This window comes from Chelonoidis abingdonii, chromosome 14, assembly GCF_003597395.2.
Source record: "Chelonoidis abingdonii isolate Lonesome George chromosome 14, CheloAbing_2.0, whole genome shotgun sequence".
NCBI classification, from domain to species: domain Eukaryota; kingdom Metazoa; phylum Chordata; order Testudines; family Testudinidae; genus Chelonoidis; species Chelonoidis abingdonii.
In genome coordinates, this window is record NC_133782.1 from 37,293,804 (window position 1) to 37,316,516 (window position 22,713).

At 47.4% G+C, this 22,713-nt stretch overlaps 2 gene segments (V, D, J or C); both read left to right on the top strand.

Annotated features, from left to right (window-relative positions):
- The window catches only part of LOC116824536 (immunoglobulin epsilon heavy chain-like), a 183,470-nt gene extending 164,242 nt beyond the window's left edge, over positions 1-19,228 (top strand). Inside the window, 9 exon segments of the C gene segment in view lie at positions 735-1,043; positions 2,500-2,826; positions 3,126-3,446; positions 4,659-4,973; positions 10,238-10,543; positions 12,182-12,481; positions 13,066-13,392; positions 14,947-15,116; positions 15,342-19,228. Of these exon segments, the coding sequence occupies positions 735-1,043; positions 2,500-2,826; positions 3,126-3,446; positions 4,659-4,973; positions 10,238-10,543; positions 12,182-12,481; positions 13,066-13,392; positions 14,947-15,116; positions 15,342-15,350 (2,384 nt within the window).
- The window catches only part of LOC116818425 (immunoglobulin heavy constant gamma 4-like), a 320,687-nt gene that overhangs the window by 133,916 nt on the left and 164,058 nt on the right, over positions 1-22,713 (top strand).

A 22,713-nucleotide genomic window follows, 5' to 3' on the forward strand; every position in this document is an offset into this window, starting at 1 on the left:
CCACCGCTCTCCAGCTGCCCAGCTCTGACCACAGCAGCACCGTCAGCAACTGCAAAGAAGTCAGGGTAGCAGCACCGCAACCCCCCACAATAACCTTGTGACACACACGCCCCCCCACAACTCCTTTATGAGTCAAGACCCCTACAATGACACCACCCTGAAATTTCAGATTTAAATCACTGAAGTCATGAAAATGATGGTTTTTAAAATCCTATGCCCATGAAATTGAGCAAAATGGAGTGTGAATTTGGTAGGGCCCTAGTCATAAAATACAGGAAGGGACTCAGGGAACTGGCTTCAACTCCAAGATCTCCCACAGACTCGCTCTGTCACCTTGGGGAAGCCACGTCACCTCTCCATGCCTCAGTTTCCCCATCTGTTCAATGAGGGTAATGATGCTCACTTCACACTGGAGAGCTGAGATGGGCTGGACTCAGGTTGTGAGGCGCTTGGGGAATATTTGTGCCTTGCAAAGGACCAGAGTCTCCTCTCAGCATCACTCACACAAAGCAGAGCTATTCCAGCGCAGTTGCTCCAGGTTTACACTGGAACGGCCGAGGTCAGAATCCCATTTCTCGTGGTTTTCACCCATCGCTAGGACACCACTGCACAATGGGAAGTTAAAGGCAGAGAAGGTCTGTGACAGGCCCAAGGTCCCACAGCAGCTGGGAATAGAACCTGAGTCCTCTTCCCCCTTTTTGATGGTTTTTCTTATATTCTTTTTATTTTTTCAGCGACCCCCACACCCCCCTCCGTCTTCCCCCTGGTTCCCTGCTGCACCAAGACTGGCAATGCTCCCCCGGACACAAGCTTGGCCTGCCTCGTAACTGGCTATTTCCCATCACCAGTGGAGATCAAGTGGAATTCGGGCAAAGTGACCAAGGGGGTCACAACTTTCCCAGAGGTGACGATGAGCAACGGGCGCTTCACCCAGAGCAGCCTGCTGATCATCCCTGCCAGGTCCCGGCAGGGCGACACCAACCAGTGCGATGTGACGCATCAAGGGACAGCAACGACCCTGTCGAAGACGTTCCCTCAGGAGGGTAAGACACGCGGCAGGGGAGGGCGGGACAGCCAGTCTGAGCTTTTCAAAGCCCCTAGAGAGTCTGGGAGCCAGTGAATCTTAATCCACATCCTGTAGGAGCCTTTGGAAAAACGTCAGCCTGAAAGTCTGGGGAAAGTGGGGCCCAGTGTTGAAACACACTGAGCCCTGGTGCTTTGTCCCTGCAGATCTCCTGCCCCCAGCGCCCCCTCCATGGACCCCTGAACGAGGGAAACCTTAGGGTGAAAGGCGCCCGGGGCAGAGACCTACGTTCCACTAAGGGGGGATTTTTCAGCCCTGCCTAAAGGATTTAGGCACTTGGTTCCCATGGGAACTTGGCATGCGAATCCCTTAGGCACCTGGGAAATCTCAGACCCGCAGCCAGGCTGAAATGGCACCTAAGCCGCATGCTGGTCCGTCTGTACAGGGGAAATCTTCGGCTCACTGCCTTTCACCCTCACTCTCACCCAGCCCAACCCAACCGCTTCCCAGTGGGGAGGGAGAACAAAGCCCATTCGCCGCGTCAGTCCAAAGCCTCAAAGCAAAACCAGTGCAACTCAGAGCCCAGGGTCCCGGCCACCAGGGCCACCCCCAGGGTTCAGCCGGCTGCATGGGGAGCCCCCCCCCCTTTGCCACTAGGCCACCTCCCCTGCATGGCTCCTAGGCCTCCTGCCTGTCCACATCTAGAGATTCCCCTCAGACGCTTTCCTCAGCACTGAGCCAGAAGCTTCCCTGATACAGACAGCAGCAAGCAGCCCCATGGGACTGCAATTCCCAGCAACCACTGGCCTTAAAGGGGGTATCCCCCCTTACGAGCTAGCACTGGTTACACCTTTGTCATGGAGCTGGGTGTGTTCCTTGCACTCCGGCTGTTCTGGGGCATCTTTTGAAATGGATACAAGCCCAGAGCCGCAAACCTAGGCATTCTGGGGTCCGAACTTCAACGGGTGTAAATCGACTGATCTCCACTGAAGTCGGTGGCACTGAGCCGACTTACATCAGCTGAGGATTTGACCCTTTATCCATAGTCAGACACAGTCAGTCCTCTCCCAGGTTTTCTTCTGATGCCATGTCATGCTGTACAGCGCCACGGTCCCCCTTAAATAGGGGACAGTAATTGGGGGAAACATTCAAATTATCAAACACAGCTCAAGTTCCAGCTTTGTCCCAGCTGTTTACCAGGGAGAACACCCTCCATGCAGCACGTGCAGGAAGAATGCCTGGAGGCTTTTAATATTTGCCTAGATGATTTAAGGGCCCCGTTCCCATTTGTTTTCATCTCTTACATGGCTGAGAAAAATCTCAGCCCTGGAGGCTAATTGAAGTACTCAGTGTAAACGTCCCACAACAAGGAGAGGGTTGCTAGTGCTGGGAGGACTGTAGAGTTATTCCTCTCTCTGGAAGGGGGCTGGGGATCTACAGAGAGTGACACTGTTGTCCCCTCTCTCTGCTCTCAGTGTGTGGTTCGACAGCACCACCCCAGGTTCACCTCCTGGTGCCCACCTGCGAGGAGAGCTCCACAGAGAGCCAGCTGGAGCTGGTTTGCCTCCTCCTGAGCTTCAAACCTGGCAACGCCAATGTGAAATGGCTGGTGAATGGAAAGGAGAGCAGCCCCCCCACCCCGGCCTTTTCCTCTGCAATGGGCACAGATGGCTTCTACATGGGGCAGAGCCGCATGAAGGTCACCAAGCAGAGCTGGGAGAAGGGGGACGTCTACACCTGCCAAGTGATCCACCCAGCAGTGGGAGCAGAGCTCTCCATGCACAACACCAGCAAGTGCTTGGGTGAGGGGCTGAGCCCGTGCATGGCAGGGAGGTGGGGCGGAGAGTTACCAAGAAACCAGCCCTGCCAAAGGGTAGGTGGGACTTCACCTAGACCCCAGTGTGACGGGAGACATAGGAGTGCCATAGAGAAACTGGTGCTGTAGGTGGATGGGAGGAGAAAGAGATACCATGGTTGGCTGGGTGGGAGGGACACTAGGAGAGTTCTGCTGGAGGTGGAGGTATAGATCAGATTTCAATCGTCTTTTTCTGCCTTTCCACATTATTTGAGCTGGTCAATGATGTCTCTTTGCATTTCTCAGCCTGCCTCAGAAGCTCACTTGACCCAACCATCTACTTAACTAAACCCTCCTATGAAGACGTCATCAAAAATTCTGGTCGTGTTACCTGTCTAGTTCTGGGTTATGACTCAGCGGCCAGCAGCATCACATGGAAAGTGGATGGGCAAGTCAGCTCTGCGGCGAAGACAGAACCCCCCAAGAAGAACAGCAACGGGACCACCAGCCTAGTCAGTTCTCACCCTGTGTCGCTGGCACAATGGGGACAAGGCACCCAATTTACCTGCAAAGTGACCACACCCTGTTCTGTAGAACTAACCCAGGACATAACCATGGGCAACACAGGTGAGGAGCCTTGGCATCTCAAAGAGAAAGGCAAACTCCAGTCACTGTGAATTGGGACTGGAGGGTGAAACTCACCCTGCACACGTCCTAGGCAGCCTTTATGTCCCAGCTAACCCCCCAAGTAGGACTCTAGCAGCGCCTAGGCCCTCAGCACAGGACTCTATTTCAGCCGTAATTAATATTTCCCCTGTGAATCTCTCATTCAGGGGATCACCATTAATATCCAGTGAGAGGTTTTCCCAGTATTCACTGTCTTCTTATCACTGAATTCCAGCTCCTCCAAGAATTTCTTTCCCTCAGCTCCCTGGGAAACGGGGATGTGGCCTGTTAGGGATTTAGTGTCCTATTTTTTACTCTGATCTGATGTGCATATGTACTTCTTACCTCTAGAAATCAGGCTGGTGTTTGTCGACCACCATCTGGCCTTTCAGGGATATTTCTAGTGAGAATCTCTCAGAGTGCCCAGTGAAGTTAAATTCCCAAATCCCATTGAAATACCCAAGGTCTCCAAATCCCTTAGCCAGCCTTTGAAAATCTCAGTTGCGTTGAATTTTGCAGTGAGTGTTTGAAGGAGGGAAGAAGCTCCATCTGAGTGAGAAAATGGGTTGGTGACCCAATGTCATGATGATGCATGGTGGAGACTTGGGGTGAAGAGGCGATAGTGTGGTTCAAGGTTTGGGGTGAGGGTTCAGGATTGGGATGCAGAACTAGCTCAAAGCCCTGTGTCTATTTCCATTACTGAAAAACCAAGCTGAGGATAAAGATTGGGAGGATGATGAAGATGATGTCAATAACAATGAAGAAGGAAATTAAGATGTTGAAGGAGAAAAAGAGAAAGAAGGTAATAATGCTGGAGAAGATGAAGATAAAGAGGAAGGAAGTGATTATGAAGACGATGGTGGTGAAGAAGATGAATATGATGACGGTGATGAAGACAAAGATGAGATGATGTTAAGTTGTTTCCATTTAAGGATGAGGGGAAGGCTCAGGACTTCATTTGAATGTTTTGGTGAAGGTCTGGGCTCTTTGAGTTTCAAGGGAGATGATGTTCAGTGGTTGGGTTTTTATTTTGCCTGGTCTAGCTTCACACATACCCGGAATAACTGCCCTCCCTGGCCCCTTCACACAGTGATAGCTGCTGGAGCTAAGTCCTTAACTTAGACATGCAAAGCAAGTCTTATTCTTCTCTTGCCCCTCTTCCTTTTCATTTAGGCATCAGGAAGAAGGAGCCCTCAGTCACCATCTCCAGAGCCTACCACGAAGACACCTCCGGGAATAGAGTCTCTTTGACTCTTATCTGCGAAGCTAGTGGCTTTTACCCAGAAGAGATCAGCATCTCATGGTTGAAGAACAACTCCCCAGAACTCAAGTCGAGTTACAACAATGGCCCCGTGTCAGGAAGTGGCATTTTCTCTGCCTACAGCATCCTGAAGGTTGACAAAAGTGGAGGAGCAGTAAATTACACCTGCGTGGTGCATCACCCGGCCATGAAAGAGCCCAAGAGAGTTGTGGAAAAGGTGTCCCTCGGTAAGTGGATTCTCAGGGTCAGGTGTTAATTTGGGGATGTCCACACACTTTCTTATCCCAACCAATGGCATGAACAACTGCATGACTCCATGTGAGCCCTGGTGAGGAGGGTGGCAATGAAGGATTTCTATCTCCATTATGATGCCATATTTGGTGAAACCAAGAACTACATGATTTATTGCAACCTGAGCTGGGTAGGGAATGTCCCCTCCACTCCAGTGCAGGAAATTTCCCTTTTCCTCCAAGGCATTATCCAGTCTGAAATTCCCGAAGCAATGGGAATCCCAACTCACCCTGTGAGTAGATGATTCCACAGCCTCACGGACCCAATCACCAGTAAAGGAAGTGCAGGAAAACTGTCCTAATTGCAAGAGGGAATTTCAGGGCAGGAGCAGAATGTAATCTCATTGGGCTGTGATTTGCCCAAGACATTGGGATGGATATTCCTGCTCTTGGGGAAAGTTCACAGAGGTCTTTCATGGCTGGGAGGTGGTTCACAGAAAAATTTCTTTCCTTCTTCACCATGGATGCCTCTAGGAGTTGTTTGCTTCACAGTTAGACATGGATTCTCATGGTGGAAGATTCACAATTTTGTCCTTATGGTCCCTTCTTATTCCTCCAATTTGTTGTTGGCATATTGGAAATGCCTTCATGGATCTGCAGCCATGACAGACACCCAATTAAAATCTGTACTCAAGGGAAATGTGAGCTGGAGTGGAGCAGATTCTGTATCAGATTCAGAAGCTGATGAGTGCATGCAAGCACAGGAAAGAAACCCCTTAACTCCATTGCCCCACAGTGGGGCTTGGGCATCCATATGAAGGTGGAATCTCAACTCCTGCAGCATCTACTTTACAATGCTAATCTCAATAATGTTTGATAGAGCAGACATCAGCCTCTAGGCTGCACTTCAAAGGCAGCAACTCCAAACGCCCCGCACAGCTGAATGGAGACACTTCCATTCAACTCAGTAGATCCACACACCTGTGCACATTTCGGATTTGTTGGTGACTGTGCCACTCCAGGAATCTGCATGAGTTTCTTTCTTGCCCACCTTCCTTGATGCTCCTGCATGTTGCCTCATGAAGACTACCCCTTCTTTGCTGTCGCTAACCCTCCTGAGGGACTGCGGTCACTCCATGCAGGTGAGTCAGCCCTTTCCTAATTTGTCTATATATATCTACTCAATTTTCCCTTTTGATCAGCCTGGCTACTGTCAGATTATGCTCTGGTTTCTTTGCAGCCCCGACCAATCCACAAAGACCCTCAGTTGAACTCCTGCAGTCCATAGACCTGGAGAAATAAATTGTGACATTGAAGTGTATTGCATATGACCACAGGCCCAAAGGAGTGACAACCAAGTGGCAAGGAAAACCAGACCTTGCAAGTGAGCGAAGGATGGAGGATGGTCCATACAGAGCTAGCCACCACTTTGAAACAACTATGGGCAAATGGGAAGAGGCAAATTACACTTGTGAGGAGGAGCATAAAGAGATAGAGCAAAAGGTGACCAAGAAGACCATCAGCAAAGGTGAACTATAGAATGATCTACTGTAGCAGCAATATTTATTTTCCTGGCAATTTGATAAAGGCCTAAATGTACCAGCTGGCTTATTCAGAGCATCAGGGAGAGATGATACAGGAACAGATGGACCAATCATGGATGGGATGTTGGGGTGTTGCACTACATATCCACATAGTCTTACACATATGGCAGCGAGGCTCGGATACCAAACTAAACACACTAATGGGTTCGTTCCAGCATGGCAATTTTTATCTCTTCTGGAGTAGGAGAGGATGGGGGTCATTGGATGGATGGATGGAGAGAAAGAGAGAGATGAGCTGAGTGGGGGTAGATGGCTAGAGAGATGGACAGACAGACAGATCAATGATTCTGGAGGGTTTCTGTCAGCACCCCCTGTGACTCTGTTTCTCCCTGAAGTCTGGATGCTCCCCAGTGCTCCCACAGTGACACTTCACATCCTGCCCCCCTGCCCAAGCCCAGGAGCAAGTGACACTGTCACCTTGCTCTGTTCCACCAGCGGCTACTACCCCCGGGGCCTGCAGCTGACCTGGCATCAGGTGGGAAGGAGAGAGAGGGCACCCAGCTCAGACTCCTCCAGGGGAAAGATGGAAGATTCAGCTCCTTCAGCACCCTGACAATGTCTCAGGCAGAGTGGGATGAGCTGGGGGAGTACAGCTGCCATGTGACCCACCCTTGGACTGGTAGCCCCCAGCTCAGTACTATCAGCAAGTGTGCAGGTGAGTCAGCTCCCCTAATGCTCCCTTGGCCCCTCGCCTTCCCCCTACCTACTCCCCCTCCACTCCCTGACCCCATTTCCCCTTTTTGCTCCCCCACTCCCTCATCTCTGTAGCCCCCTCTGCTCTCCACCCTGATCCCCCCATCCCTTCCCACTTTGCACCCCCTACCCCATCTGGATCAGGCCTGGTCTACTTCTCCCTGCTCCACAAACCTCTCACTGCTCCCCCTGGCATCCCTGTCCCCCTGACGCTGCCCTGCTTCTGCTCTGCACCCCTCACCCTACCCCGAGCAGCTTCCTCAACCTCTATCCCATCCCATCCCTCCCTGCAGCCTCTCCCCACTGCCACACCATGTGAAAGACATATCTATCTTTCTTCTCCACTCCAGCCTGTGGGGGAGCATCCCCCTGCCCAACCTGTAGCTCCTCAAGCCATCTCTGCAAGCCTTGCTCACTCGAGATGAAGCCCTCCTGACTTGCCTGGAAGTGGGCTGTGAGCTGGACAGGGAGCTGGACAGTGCCATCTGGACTGCCAACGCCGTCGTGGGAGAAGCCAAAAAACACAACAACCAGACCCAAAGTCTCCTGAGCCACCTAGCCATCCCCAGAGAAACCTGGGACTCTGGGAGCAGCATCCTCTGTAGAGTGACTCATCCCTGCTCGCTGTTCCAGGGCATGGAGAAGACCATCCAGAAGCTCAGGGGTGAGAGAAGGAGAAGAAACTCAAACAATAATCAGTGACTTTGCCTAATGCTTTATAGGGGGTAGGGACAGGGACACCTCCCACTCCTTACTGAAATACAGCCACCTTCAGGAAGGGGTCTGGTACCATAAGGCCCAGAGCGAGAGAGATGCAGTCATGGATGGATGTGGATGGATGGATGTTTATGGAGATAAATAGAGAAGAGGAAGAACAGATAGGTAGATGAAAACCAATAGGAAAGGATAGCGAGATAGAGTCCAACACCCCAAATCCTGCAGCACAGCACTCTCCAGAGCTGGCAATAAGCCATCTAATGTCCCCTACTTGGATCTGGATCAGAGATGGGACCCCCAAGAGGGGAAAGACCCCCATGTCTCATTCCCCACCCCGAGCCAGCCAATTCCCTGCCCTGGGGCTGGTCAGAGCCACCTAGAGGGGAGATGCTTCATATCCAATTCCCTAACTCCATTGATTTCAGGGTTTCAAGTCACACTTGATGAACTCACATTGCGCTTCCCCTCCATACAGGTGCCAGCATAGCCAAGGCTCCTTCTGTATCTCTCCTTCTCCCATCGCCGGTGCGACCCAGCCCCAATGCTGAGGTGTGGCTTCCCTGTGAGGTCTCTGGTTTCTTCCCATCCGAATTGCTCATTGAATGGAAAAGGGACAACCACAGCATCGAGTCCTCTGGATACATTACTCTGCTCCCAGTGGCTGAAGAGAGGAATTCCCAAAGCTGCCTGAAAAACCCAGTGTCTCAGTGGGAAAGTGGGGTAGTATATACCTGCATGGTAGGGTGTTATTTCTTGCCGTCTATGCACTATACCAGCAGGACTGTGTTAGGTGAGTCTAGATGCCAGAAAGAATTTCCTAGCAGTGGGAAGAGGTGGTGAGCTCTGTAAGTCTGTGGAACCATTTTCCCTAAGGGAAAGGAGAACCCATTTCTCGGGCTTTCTAAAACTAGGACTGGGTGGCCACCTGGGGAAATCAACTAGAAGGAACAATTCAGTAATGACTTTTCATCTCAGTCTGATGATACTGTGGAGGGATATGAGGGTGCAGTGCTGTGAGCTGGTGATATCTCATCATGATATGGTGATGTCTAGCTTCACTCCCCTGCATTGTGGTGTTGCTATGTGACGTGGCTGTGTTGCGACATGGTGGCTTTATGGCACGGAGTAATTGCACACGAGCATGGAAACGTGACACACTATCAGGACATACTTTGTCATGATGTGTTGTTATTATGTCACAACTAGATCTTACTTTGTCACTTCATGATATTTTCTCATGACATTGCTATTTTTTCATTATGTAGTGCTACATAGACATGAGTTGTGATGTCTTGTCATCATGAGATGGTGTCTCACCACGACTTGGTGGTGATTTCTGGTGGTTTATTGTGTACTGCACTGTAGTGATATGCTGATTTTTCTTTGTTGTATGATGTCTTCTCACGAGATGCTGATATTTTGGCCTGCTAGGATTATACTTTTGTTAATGTTTTGCTGTAACCTGACGGTGTTCTGTCATGACCGTGGTTATTCATGATGCCATAACCTGTTGTCTTGATGCTGTGTTGTGAAATGTAGACATCTGGCTGTGACAAAATAAAGAAGCCCCAGGATGCAGTGGTGCTGCATCTCAACATGATGCAGTTGTATCATGGAACAGTGTTTGTACTGCATCGCAGCATGGCATGAATGCACCATGATTCAGCATTTGCACTGCCCCTTGATACAATATGATGGAAAAATTGTGTCACGGTTTACTTATGTGTGTTGGCACAGCAACTCAACACCATGCAGTTGCTTCATGACATAGTGTTTGCATCACACCTTGACATGACCTAGTTGCACAGCAGCATCTGCATTGTAGCATGACCTGAGACAGTTCTCTTGCCACCACCCATGGTTTGCATTGCATCATAGCATCATACCATTGTGTCATGACTCAACATTTGCATTACAACATGACATGATGCAATCGGTTGTGACTATGGAGCATTTATATTGCAACCTAAGTATCACCACATTATTATGATAATCCCCCAAAGCCATAGGGCGGCATGGTCTGCACTTTCAGCGTTTGCATCTGAAGAGCTTGGTGGTTAGATATTTCCACTGAAGCTAAATCCTTCACCATCCTGGCCTTTTCCTTCTACACAACACCCACATTTCTAGGTGTAACTAGAGCTTACCTTCTCTTCAGCTTTCTAGCTTCCCCAAACACCTTCAGCATCTTCCCCCCATCCTTCTGCATGAATTAAATTGCAACAAAAAGCCACCCCTTTGTTTCAGATTTCCTGGAGCCATCTCCCCCAACAGTCACAGTCTTCCACACACCAGGCATAGCTGGGCACGAGAATCTGACCTGCTTTGCCACCGGCTTCTACCCAAAGCACCTAGACATGCAATGGACTGTCAACAAGCAGCAGCTCAATTGCAGCTTTCCCTCCTCTCCGACGGCCCTGGGCGATGGGAGGTTCCAGCAGAGCTGTCAGCTGGTGCTCAGAGCGGCTGAGTGGAGCACGCTGAAGACCTACACCTGCATTGTGACCCATAGCTCCACTAAGATGACCCTGAAGACAGCGCTGCAGTCTACTGGTAAGCACTGAGCAGGACTTAGCTCCACAGGCTGAGACAGTCCATGCTCCCTCGGGGATTTAGGTGACATTTATGGAAGTTGGGTGTCCAAAATCTCTTCTTCCTTCTTGGTTGTCTTTTCTCTGGCCACAGCTTCCTGTCATTGTGCCCTTCTCAACAATGCCCAAACTCATGTTCATGAAGGCTGCCTCTTTTTGCAACTTTCATCCCATTTCTCTCCGTTGAGGTCTAGGAATATTCCCATGATATTTACATGTCATCGGCAAAGATCGTTTGTCAGTTCTCAGTCATGAATTGTCCAGCATCAGTAGTCATCTTGCAGTTATCATCCGTCAGTACTCATATGTCAGGTCTCACTTACCAAAAGTTGATTCTCAATTATCAATCATTGAATTGATGAAAATCAATTCTCAGTCATCATTTGTCAATTCTTAGTTATGAATTGCCAAGTATTAAAAGTCCATTCTCAGTTACCATCTATCAGTTCTTAGCTAATAGTTGTTGGATATCAAAGTCAATTCTCAATGATTAGCCTTCAGTTCTCAGTTTCAGAGAAGACCACAAGAATGATTAAAGAATTAGTGATGTTTATTCTATTTATCTTGACAAGAGAAGGTTAATGGGTAGGGCTCTACCAAATTCAGTTCATTTTTGTAAATTTCACGGTCATAGAATTTTTAAAATCTTAAATTTCGAGGTTTCAAATATTTAAACCTTAAATTTCATGCTGTTGTAACAAAGGATGAATATGTATTTAAAAACAGCAAAACATAACCACATAAGGCCCTTAAGTGAGCATTTCTCAAACTTGGGGTCCTGACCCAAGAGGGGTTCACAGGATTACTTCCGCCCTTCCTTCAGAGCTGGGCAGCCAGAAAGCAGCTGTCCAGATGCCCAGCTCTGAAGGCAGGGCCGAAGTAAGAGTGGCAATACCTCAAACCCCCTACAATAGCTCTGCAGTCCCTTTTGGGTCAGGATCCCTAGTTTGAGAAGCACTATGTACTCTTCCATACTTTTACCCTATAGTATAGTATAGGTGAAAGTACACAAAAGACCAGATTTCACGGGGAGACCAGATTTCATGGTCTGAGATGTATTTTTCATGGCCATGAATTTTGTAGGGCCCTATTAATGGGTGACTTAATCACAGTTTATAAATAGCTGCATATGGAAAAAATTGATAATAGAGGGCTCTAAATTTAGTAGACAAAGATAGAGCAAAATCAAAATGGCTGGAAGTTGAAGCTAGACAAATTCAGACTGGAAATAAGGTGCACATTGTGAGTAATTAAGCATCGGAAAAAGTTACCCATAGGATATGGATTCTCCATGACTGGCAATTTTTAGATCAAAACAGGATGTTTTTCAAAATGATCTACTCTAATTCATGCAACGAGTAGCTCAGGGAAGTTCTCTGGCCTGTGTTATGCCAGAGGTCAGACTAGATGATCACAATGGTCCCTTCTGGCCTTAGATCTATGAATCTATGAATGTGTGACGCACAAGCCCAGCAGAAGCTGGGCAGCTCAGAAAGACATGCCCTAGGCTCTAAACTTTAAGGACCCATAATCCGAAATCCCCCAATGACTGGGCAGGTAGCGTTATGTGTGACCACGTCCTCGATGGTTGACTCTACAGGCTGCCAGGAACCAGCATTGCCATCCGCCTACATCCAGCCCCCATCTTTGAAAGAGCTTTTCATGAACGAGTCAGCTTCTGTGATGTGCAAGACCTCCCTGGCCAATGCCAGTATCAGCTGGACAAAGGATGGTGAGCTGGCGGACCTGGGAGCCGTGAGGATGGAGCAGCTCAAGGGCAGCACCTGGCTGCAAAGTTGGCTGCAGGTCAACCTGAGTGAATGGAACTCCACCGAGACCATCAGATGCCAGATCAAGAGTGACCTGGCGGAGAATGTGCTGAGCATCAGCCCAAAGAATGGTGAGAACTCAGGGGAAAGGTCCTCTGTCCTGACCATCCCAGAAGGACCCTGGATTAACTGGAGCTATCCAAAGTCACACAGGAGACTAGCCCATGGGAACGTTCACTTAGCTGGGATGGGTTAGGGTTAGGGTTAAAGTTAGGACACTAACTAGGAATAGATTTTAAGGTTAGGGTTAATTTTAGAGGGCAAGACGGACTGTCAGGGAGAGCCCTGCACCTGCTGGGGAATGGACTCTAGGTTTAGGGTTGGTGATAAGGAACTAGCTAGGGATAGACTGTAGGCTTAAACATTGTAATTCCTAAGTTCCTTTGTGCATCCAGGCCTCAGATACTGCAGTGATGGGTGCCAATATTAGATTAGATAGATAGATAGATAGATATGGGTGAGCTGGAGAGAGAAGGAATGCTATCATCCAATAATGGATGGTAAATTAGCCTTGAATTGATCCTCTTATCTGGTAAGCACTTTCTTAGTGCCTTGGAATCAAAGCCACCTTGAATGACTTTGTTGACCCATGATACTTTATATTCAATTATGCTGTTCTTGTGCTCTCTCTCCCCGCCACACTCCAATGCTGCAGGTTCCTTGAAGGCTCCAACCATCTACCTTCTGTCCCCATCCTCAGAGGAAATCTGCAGCAACCAAAACCTCACTCTTCACTGCATCGTCAAAGACTTCTACCCTGGTGAGGTCTCCGTCTGGTGGCAGGAGAAGACAGCCCAGATGGAGGTTGATATCCCAGCCGATGACGAGAACCACAACTGTGACCATAACAGCCAGCAGTGCTCAGTGATCAGCAAGCTTGAGGTGTCCAGGAGCAGATGGATTCTGGGGACTTCCTACAGCTGTCTAGTTGCCCACCTCTCCTCTGAAGGGATTATAGCAAGAAATGTCAATGTTCATACTGGTAAAACACACCTTAGCTGCTTCATTCATGCCCCATAATGCTCTCTGCACCTCAACCTAAAGATTCCTCTGTTGGCTGCCCCCCACGCCTTCCAATCTGGCCTCTGCTTGTTCCCTATGTGTGTTTCCTTTGACTCAGTCCAGCTGAAGACATCATTCACCTGCCTTCTTTGTGTACATTCCACAAGCCTATTAAAGCAATAACCCAACTACACCTATGGGGAATTTTGCTCTTATTTGTGGTCTCCTACCTCTTCTCCTGCAAGTATCTGGAGGATATGATGCAAAAGGATGGAGAGGAATTTATTTATTATTATTATTATTGAAATGTCTAGAGGTGCCTGTCACAAACTGAGGCCATGTTGTGTCAGTTACACTATACACACCTATCATCAATAGCTTAGTCAGGGGTAAACCCAGGTAAACCGAGTTTACTCCCTTCTCACTTGGGGAATATGGAGTTTAGGTTAGGTTAGTTTACTCATTTCGGTGTTTACCACTACACCACTGCCTACTCTCTTAGGACCAGATTTTCAAAGGTATTTCAGTGCCTAACTCCCACTGATTTCAAAGACCTTTGAGGACCCGGGCCTAGTTGACTAGGCAGCTAGCTCCACCTGAAATGAATCTATTTCTTTAAGCATCTAATTATATTTAAGACCCTAGCCCTTATTATTTAGCAGATTTTCAAAGATGTCTTGGATATATGGATACCCAATTACCATTCATTATGAGGATTGGACATCCAAGGACATTAGAAAAGTTTGAAAATCCCACACTAATGGGATAACTAAAGGAAGAAGGATTTGCTCGTGGTAAAGTCAATGGGCTAGGACTCCTGGGTTCTTTTCCTCTCTCTACCACAGTGTTGCCTTTGGGACATTACGCAAGTTATTTATGGACTGGGTTTCAGAAGTTTGCAGCTCCATTCAAAGCCATTAGAAGCTTTAGGGGCTTCGGCATGTCGGCTTTCTCCATGTGTCTTGAATTCCTACATCAAGGAATAGTTGTGAGGCACTCACACACAAGAGTGATGCAGGAGGTCAGGTTAGATTATCATAATGGGCCCTTCTGGTCATAGAATCTATGGGAATAGATAGATAGATATACTCATTTAGACTCTAGATAGGTAACAGTTATTATATCAGACCAGGCAACTGGTCCATCTAACCTGGTATCCCACCATTCACCCATGAAGTCTTGTATACTGCCTTGATGGGAGACTTATAAATAGAGGACAGTAAAGTTGGGGGAGGGTGGAATAATGAACAGAGGTTGGGAACATTCGCTAGAACCAATTGGGGAAATCTCTGAAGCTGTGGAATCATCTTCCCAGGGCGATACACCCTATTCCCCAGAGGTATCTGGGGTCTGCAGAGTCTCCTCTCCATGGGGAAGGAGAGAGACCCTCATCTTGTGCTACTCTTAACACCAGAGCCCTGATGGAAGCATTAGCATAGCTGTCCTGCCTTGGAGAGGTGGCACTGAATGAGTCCCTCCCCATCAGTCATATCCCCATCCCCCAATGACCCTGGCACCTCCTGTCTTTTGGCAGAGTCCTGGCACTGCTCCGTCCTGGGCATCAACCCCTGCAGCATCCGAGACGACAGCATGGATGACTACAGTGAGCTGGACGATGCCCAATGCGTGTGGACCACGGTCTCCACCTTCATTGCCCTCTTCCTCATCACGCTCTTCTACAGCGGATTCGTCACCTTCATCAAGGTGAAAAGGGGGCTTGGGCATGAACTAGGAGAGGATGGGTGAACCTGGGCTGGCTGAGAAAGAGCTACCAATCCATCTACCCGCCTACAATGTCTGTCTCTCTGTCTATCCCTATACACCCCCTCTATCTATCTATCTATCTATCTATCTATCTATCTATCCCCAGATACCCTCTCTATCTATTTATCTCTCTGTTTATATCTCCCTCTCTCTCTGTTTTCACAGGTGAAATAGGTGCCACTCTCTCCACACTGTGAAGAAGAAGGAATGGTGTCCAATCTGCCCCTCTATTTGCAGTTCTTTTGCCCACTTCCATTTCCCTGCCTATCCATGGCGGCTGGCCTGACCTACAGGGTAGATCATCTGGCCATGGTGATCTCCCATTCCTTCCAGAGACACATGAAGAAAGAACATCAAAGAAAGGCCTTCACTGTTCCCATCCATTTTATGAAGGCCAAGAACTATCCATACTCCATGCTAAGGGAGAGAAAGTGGGTAAAGACGTCTCCCAAAAAGATTCCTTTGATAGTTCTCTGTTCCTTCTCTCAGCCTTACCATATCAGCTCCCTAACCCCTCAAAAAATTACCTGAGCTCCCCTCTGTGCTGCTAAATCTTATTCTGTACTACACCTCCTGAGAGTCTTAGAGGGTCACAGTTGTGGACCCAATACACCCTCCCATCTTTCACAGGGCTTCTAAGGTGGGAAACAAACCCCACTCCATTCAAGGATGCCAAGGGCCCTGGTACCTCCTAGGGTAATACACACATACCCCCGTTCTAGGACAGAGATGGAGACAGTTGCAACAATCTGCATCCAGAAAAAGCCAGCTCACAACCACTCCATGCTATCCAACCTCACAAGAATTCATCCTCATTCTGTTTCCCGACTCAACCCCCTGAGAGCCGAACCTAATGCTGCAGATCCCCCACTGCACCCCACAAGAACCCAGCCTAATGCCATTCCCCCCAGGAGGTCCCCACTCTACCCAACAAGATCCTAACCCAATGGTATTGATCCCTCAAGTTCCCCACATAACCCCACAAGAACCCAACTCAATACTGTTTCTTCTAACAAAGCCCCAACCCTACAAGACTCCAAACTAATGCTCTTCCTCAATAAATTCTCCCACTCAATGCTGGAAGAATCCAATCCAAATGCATTCCCTACCCATCCCCAGGAGGTTCACGGCTACTCCCCCAACAAAATCACAACCCAACCTGACAAGAACCTAACCCATACATCTTCCAATCCATACGTAGCCAAACTCCACTCTTCACTTTCCAGTCTGAGGCCAACTCCAAACACAGATCTCTCATGACTAAATTCTAAGCTGTTTATCATAGACTCATAGGTCAGAAGGGACCAATATGATCATCTAGTCTGACCTCCTGCACAAGGCAGGCCACAGAACCCTACCCATCCACTTTTATAACAACCCCTAACCCATGACTGAGTTATTGAAATCCTCAAAATTGTGGTTTGAAGACCTCAAGCTGCAGAGAATCCACAAGCAAGCGACCCATGCCCCACGCTGCAGAGGAAGGCGAAAAACCTCCAGGGCCTCTGCCAATCCGCCCTGGAGGAAAATTCCTTCCCGACCCCAAATATGGCGATCAGCTAAACCCTGAGCATGTGGGCAAGACTCACCAGCCAGCACCCAAGAAAGAATTCTCTGCAGTAACTCAGTTCCCATCCCATCCAACATCCCCTCACAGACCATTGAGCAGACTTATCTGCCGATAATCCAAGATCAATTGCCCAAATTAAACTATCCCATCATAACATCCCCTCCATATACTTATCAAGCTTAGTCTTAAAGCCAGATAAGTCTTTTGCCCCCACTACTTCCCTCGGAAGGCTGTTCCAGAACTTCACTCCCCTAATGGTTAGAAACCTTCGTCTAATTTCAAGTCTAAACTTCCTAATATCCAGTTTGTACCCATTCGTCCTCGTGCCTACATTAGTACTAAGCTTAAATAATTCCTCTCCCTCCCTAACCTTAATCCCCCTGATACATTTATATAGAGCAAGCATATCCCCCCGCAGCCTTCTTTCTGTTTGTTTGTTTCCCTCATGCCAGTTACTCTCACAATCTTTAACGCCCCACATCCATGCTACTGTAATTGCCATTTATTCTGAGGTCTTGGGGCTTCTTGTACAAACGACATGTTATAACATTGTATTGATTTACATGCACCTGCATTATTTCCTGTTGCATTGCAACAGCCGGCATTGTTTTGCTTTGCGTTGGCTTTCCTGAATTTGCATCACATTGCCTGGGACTGCATAGTGCTGCATTGTAGCATGGCATCATGCCTTATTGCATCATACTGCATTGCTTGTACATGGCGTTCTTGCATGCACCCCTGTTGCATTGCCTGGTGGTGCACCAATTTATACTGTGTTGTGTTGTCAAGTGCTGTAGAAACATAGAAATGTAGGCTTGGAAGGGACCTCAAGAAGTCATCAAGTCCAGCCCCCTGGGCTGAGGCAGGACCAAGTACATCTAGACTGTCGCTGAGAGGTGTTTGTCCAACCTGTTTTTCAAAACCTCCAATGACGGGGATACCACTACCTCCCTTGGAAGCCTATTCCAGAATACAATGACCCTGGTAGCTAGAAAGTTTTTTCCTAACATCTACCCTAAATCTCAATTGCAGAAGATGTATTTGTCTTACATTTATTATTATTAGTCATGTTTATTATGGTTTTCTGTAGGACCAACCAAAGATGGGGTCCCATTGTGCCAGGGGCTGCACAAACACAGAGCAGCAGCTGTTCCCTGCCTGAAACAGTTTATAGTCTCAATAGACAGACGCAAGGTGAGGGAAGGGGTAGAACGCGCCAGCACAGTGAACAGTACGATGGTGGCATATGACACGTTAGTGCCACGATTTTTTTAATGTGGGTTTAATTAGGAGGGGATCAGCTAAATGACAGACAAGTGCAGGGAGGTTGAAAGGACGGGAGGTGAGGGGGACAGTGCAGGGGAGAAGAGAGGCAGGTGTGAGGTGGAGTCAAGGTGAGGAGTAGGTGGGGAGGAAAGGAGAAGATTAGCACAAACAGCCAATCAGCACAAAAAGGAGAAAATCCAGTTTGAACTCTAGAAAGTTCTGTGACCATGTGAAGGTCCCTGCTTTGTATGGCATTTGTTCACATTGCGGCGAGCCTTTGCATGGCATTGTGTTGCACTGACTTGCCTTGTGAGTGGAGCTGTGTGAATAACTGATTTGGGGGGTCACTGGCCAGTCTGAATTTTTAAAAAAAAAATCATTTGGGGTGGACCTGAACCAACATTTTTCAGAATTTCTGGCAAATCAAAAATTAAAAACTATCATTTCAGGTGAAACAAAATAATTTGTTCAGCTAGAAATAAAACATTTTGTTCCAATTTCAGGGGGCATTTTTAAAAATGTTTTTAACATTTTAAAAATAACATGGAAGGAAATTCTCAAACTCAAAATCATCTCAATCCAAACAATTGAAACATTTCATTTCAAAAATATCAAAATGAAATTTTCAACATTTGGGGGGTTTTTTAAGGTTTTTGTTTTGATTTAAATAATTTGCTAGAAATGACATGAATTTGCTACGTTTCAGTCAGCCCAAGTCTGCATTTTTCAATGAAAGAAGTTTCACCTGAAAAAAATTCGCCCAGCACTGGTGATAACGAGCCGTTGCCCAGCATTGCATTGTGGTTAGCCGTTTCATTGGGTCATGGTGCAGTGCACTGCATGGTTTAGGATAAGTACTGTATGATGGAGCTGTTCCCGACAGCACGGGATTGAACTTGATGACCTGAGAAGTCTCTCTAGGCCTACGTTCCTATGCCTTGTATTGTTTTACCAGTGGTGTGCTGCTGCCATAAGTCACTGTTTCACTTTATCAAAGGACCTTGTATCACATTATATCACACTAGATTCCATCGGATCACACTGCATCTTGATTTTAGTCCAGTCTGTCACATGGTATTGCATTAATCCGCACAGTAACATGTTCTGAGCCAACTCACCACCAATTGTTTTGAGTTGTGCTGTCTAGCTGGAACATCCATCTTGCTTTGGCTTCTAAATAAAACTTTATTTTCCATAAAATCCAATTTCTTTCTGTTTTGCTGGCAATTTGTCTTCAGGCTACTATCTCTGAGATCTGGTGACATCAACGAAGGTTCTGATTTTTATCTAAAAAGTGATGAAGAAAAAGTCACCTAGTTGAGAGGAGGGTTGGTCATCTGGTTAAGATCTAGGTTCAGTTCTGTGGACTGCATGTATGAAGATCTAGAAGATCTAAGTTTAGTTCTGCAGACTCTATGTATGACTTTTAGACAAGTCACTGATCCTCTCTGGGCAAAATTTTCTAAAGCACCTAAGTCCCATTTTCAAAAGGAACATAGCTATTTAGAACTTAAATCCCACCGATTTTGACTTCACAGACCGTTAAGTGATTAACCTGCTCAGGCATTTTTGAAAATTACACAACTAGAGCAGGGGTCGCCGCTTGTGTAGGGAAAGCCCCTGGTGGGCCAGGCCAATGTATTTACCTGCCCCATCCGCAGGTCTGGCCAATCACAGCTCCCACTGGCCGCGGATCCCTGCTCTGGGCCAATGGGAGTTGCTGGAAGCAGTGGCCAGTAAGTCCCTCACCTTAGTTAGAAAGTTTTTCCTACTATCTACACTGGGATGAATTCAGGTTGGAACAGATGCATAGAAGGGCTGCGAGGATGATTAGGGGAATGGAAGGTCTGTTTTATAAGAGGAGACTGGAGGAGCTTGGCTTGTTTAGCCTAGCAAAACCCAGACTGAATGGGGGTTTGACTGCTCTGTCTATGTTTATCAGGTAAGCGAACACCCAGGAGGGAAGCTCTTGAAGTCAAAGCACAAGAACAAATGGTAAATTTCCCATGAGTAAGTTGAGGAAATTAGAAGCTTGGGAACCATCTAAAAATGGAGGTTTTGGAACCACCTCCCACCAGAAGTAATGGGGGGTAAACACCATAACTAGTTTTAAGATGGAGCTTGATACATTTATGAATGGGATTATATGATGGGGTTGCCTGTCATTTCAGGTGACTAAACTTGATGACCATAGAAGTCTCTTCCAATCCCACTCGACACCTATCTGCATCTTTAGGCAACCGAATGCTTTTCCAAATCTGGCCCTTAGGCATTTTTGAAAATGTTATCATCAGTCCCTTCTGAAAATCATCAGCTAATCTTTAAAACACTAAGGGCAATTTTAAAAAATTTCAGAGCCATGAATGTTAGTCAAGAGCCCAACTCCCATCGACGTTCCATTGCCATAGAAATTCTTCCCCTCTAAAGCCAAATGGATTGACTTTTGGGAGTAAGGAGATGGTAGGATCTGGGTTTATGCAGAATTCTGAAAATCTAGCCACTTCTTTAAAGGCTTTGATATGCATTAAGATGTCCATCTTTAGAGGCTCTAAGTGGAAAAAGTTGACCCTGCTCCTTAAACTTATATGACACCCCCTGTCTTTATTTCCTTTGCATTTCTCTCAACTTGGTCTCAGGTTTGTCTAGTGGAAAATCTCAGAAACTAGTGTTTGTAAAGCCCCCATCTAGTCCAGTCGTCCAGCTCAAGGTTCTTGTTTAGTCTATCACCCAAGAGCTAACCTCAGGAGACTCAAAGAATCTCCCTCAAGTCCTCTCTGCTCCATCTCCACCCAGGCAGGAGTGACCCCAAGGCTTTCTCCACCTGAGTCTAGTTTAAAATGAAAACTGGGGGTTTCAACAGGTCACCAAGTGAGATAGGCACAAAACTTATATTGTCATTCAAAAGGATTTGGGCACATCATGCTCTTAAATCCCTCTAAAAATCCCACCCCAAGTGCTCAGCTAGGAAGTCATTAGCCAAGGTGATATCACAGAGTGGAGCATGGTTTGTCCGTTTCTTGAAGATGGGTTAGGCTGGGGAGTGGGGTCTGGTGGGTTAGAGCAGAGGGGCCCGGGAGTCAGGACTCCTGGGTTCTATGCCTGGCGCTAAGAGGGGATGGCAGTCTAGTCAGTTAGAGCAGAGGGACCTGGAAGCCAGGACTCCTGAGTTCTATTCCCACCTCAAGGAGGGGAGTAGCATCTAGTAGCTTAGAGTGGGGATACTGGGTGTCAGGACTCCTGGGTTCTGTTCCTGTCTTTACTACTGAATCATCGTTGGGGAACCCAGTGCCTCAGTTTCCCCAATGGTTATAATAATGGTTACCTACCCCACAGTGAGGGTTTGGGGGATCTGTGAAAATTAACAACACTTGGATGACAGCTGCTAGTGCAGAGCCAAGAGTTTGAATAATTTACAGCATGTTGTTCACTTTGTTTTTCACCACCAAACCCACAATGGCTGTATTTTTTAACTTAGTCATCAATGGCCTTTCCATTCTGAGCCTCGCAAATCAAATCTGTCCCTAGCCATGCCAGTCTTCTACCCCAGAATGTCTCAAAGGGGAAACATCTGCTGCCAGCTGTTTTGATAAACAGGACACAGATGTTCTCAGGCAGGCTAAATTGAGGGAGGGTTCTTGGCCTAACCACAGAGGCCTTCAGCGCGTGATACAAGGGGAAATAGAGAGTAAATTTAACCTTCCCTGAAATTAACCTATTTGCTCATGCTCTGAGAATGACTCTAGGGCTCATGGCAGATCAACAACTGAACATCAGCTGGCAGAATGCTGCTGTAGCTAAGAGGGTGAATGCAAGCCCGGGACTTGGGATGTCTAAGCAGGGGAACATCAAGAAATAAACTGGACATTTAATGGACTCTTTGGGCTCATTCAATGTGATTTCCATGGGATTCCCTTTGAGATACACAGGACTGGAAGGGACCTCTGGGGTCATAAACTTATTAAGCAAGATCCTAAAACTTTTGCCCCTCTCTCTTCCTAGGTGAAGATGGTTCCTGAACCCCTTCCTGTGATGGTTAGAAACCTTCTTCTCCTTTCTAGACTCAGCTTATTCCTGGCCATTTCATAACCACTGGTTCTTGTCCTTTAGCATTAGTAGCTCTTCCCGGGCCTGGTGCTTATCAATAACAAGGAGAAATGATGGCTCAGTTGAATGAGACTGGCAGCTCAGATTTCTCCCTAAATTCTATTTCCAGAGTATCCAGAGTCTAACATTGGCACATCTGGGGATCAGGTCACTTCCAGGCAGGGGAACAAGGAGTGTGACTTTAGGCACCAATGTTTGCAGATGTCCATCTCTATAAACTGGACAAACTTTCCCCACCCCACAGAACGGGCATGCCTAGGAAGGGTGAGTTGCAGAACTGACTGAGAACAGCTCAGTGAAAATCCTGAGGTCACGGAACGAACATAAAAGAATCCGCCACCCCATCAGCGGTCAGAGCAAAGGGAGACTTTAAAGAGGCAGAATTAACCAGGCTATGATCCAACTGGGGAGGTACTCAACTTCTCAGGAGCAAGTGCCCAAGGATTTATGACAATTAGTCGGGTCTCCCAACTTTCAACTCATTCAAAATATGTTGGCTTCTACAGTATGATGACACCTAACAGAGAGGGTGAGTAGCTAAATAAATGTGGGGAGGAATGGATGGATGGATGGATGGATAACAGGGGACTGGGACAC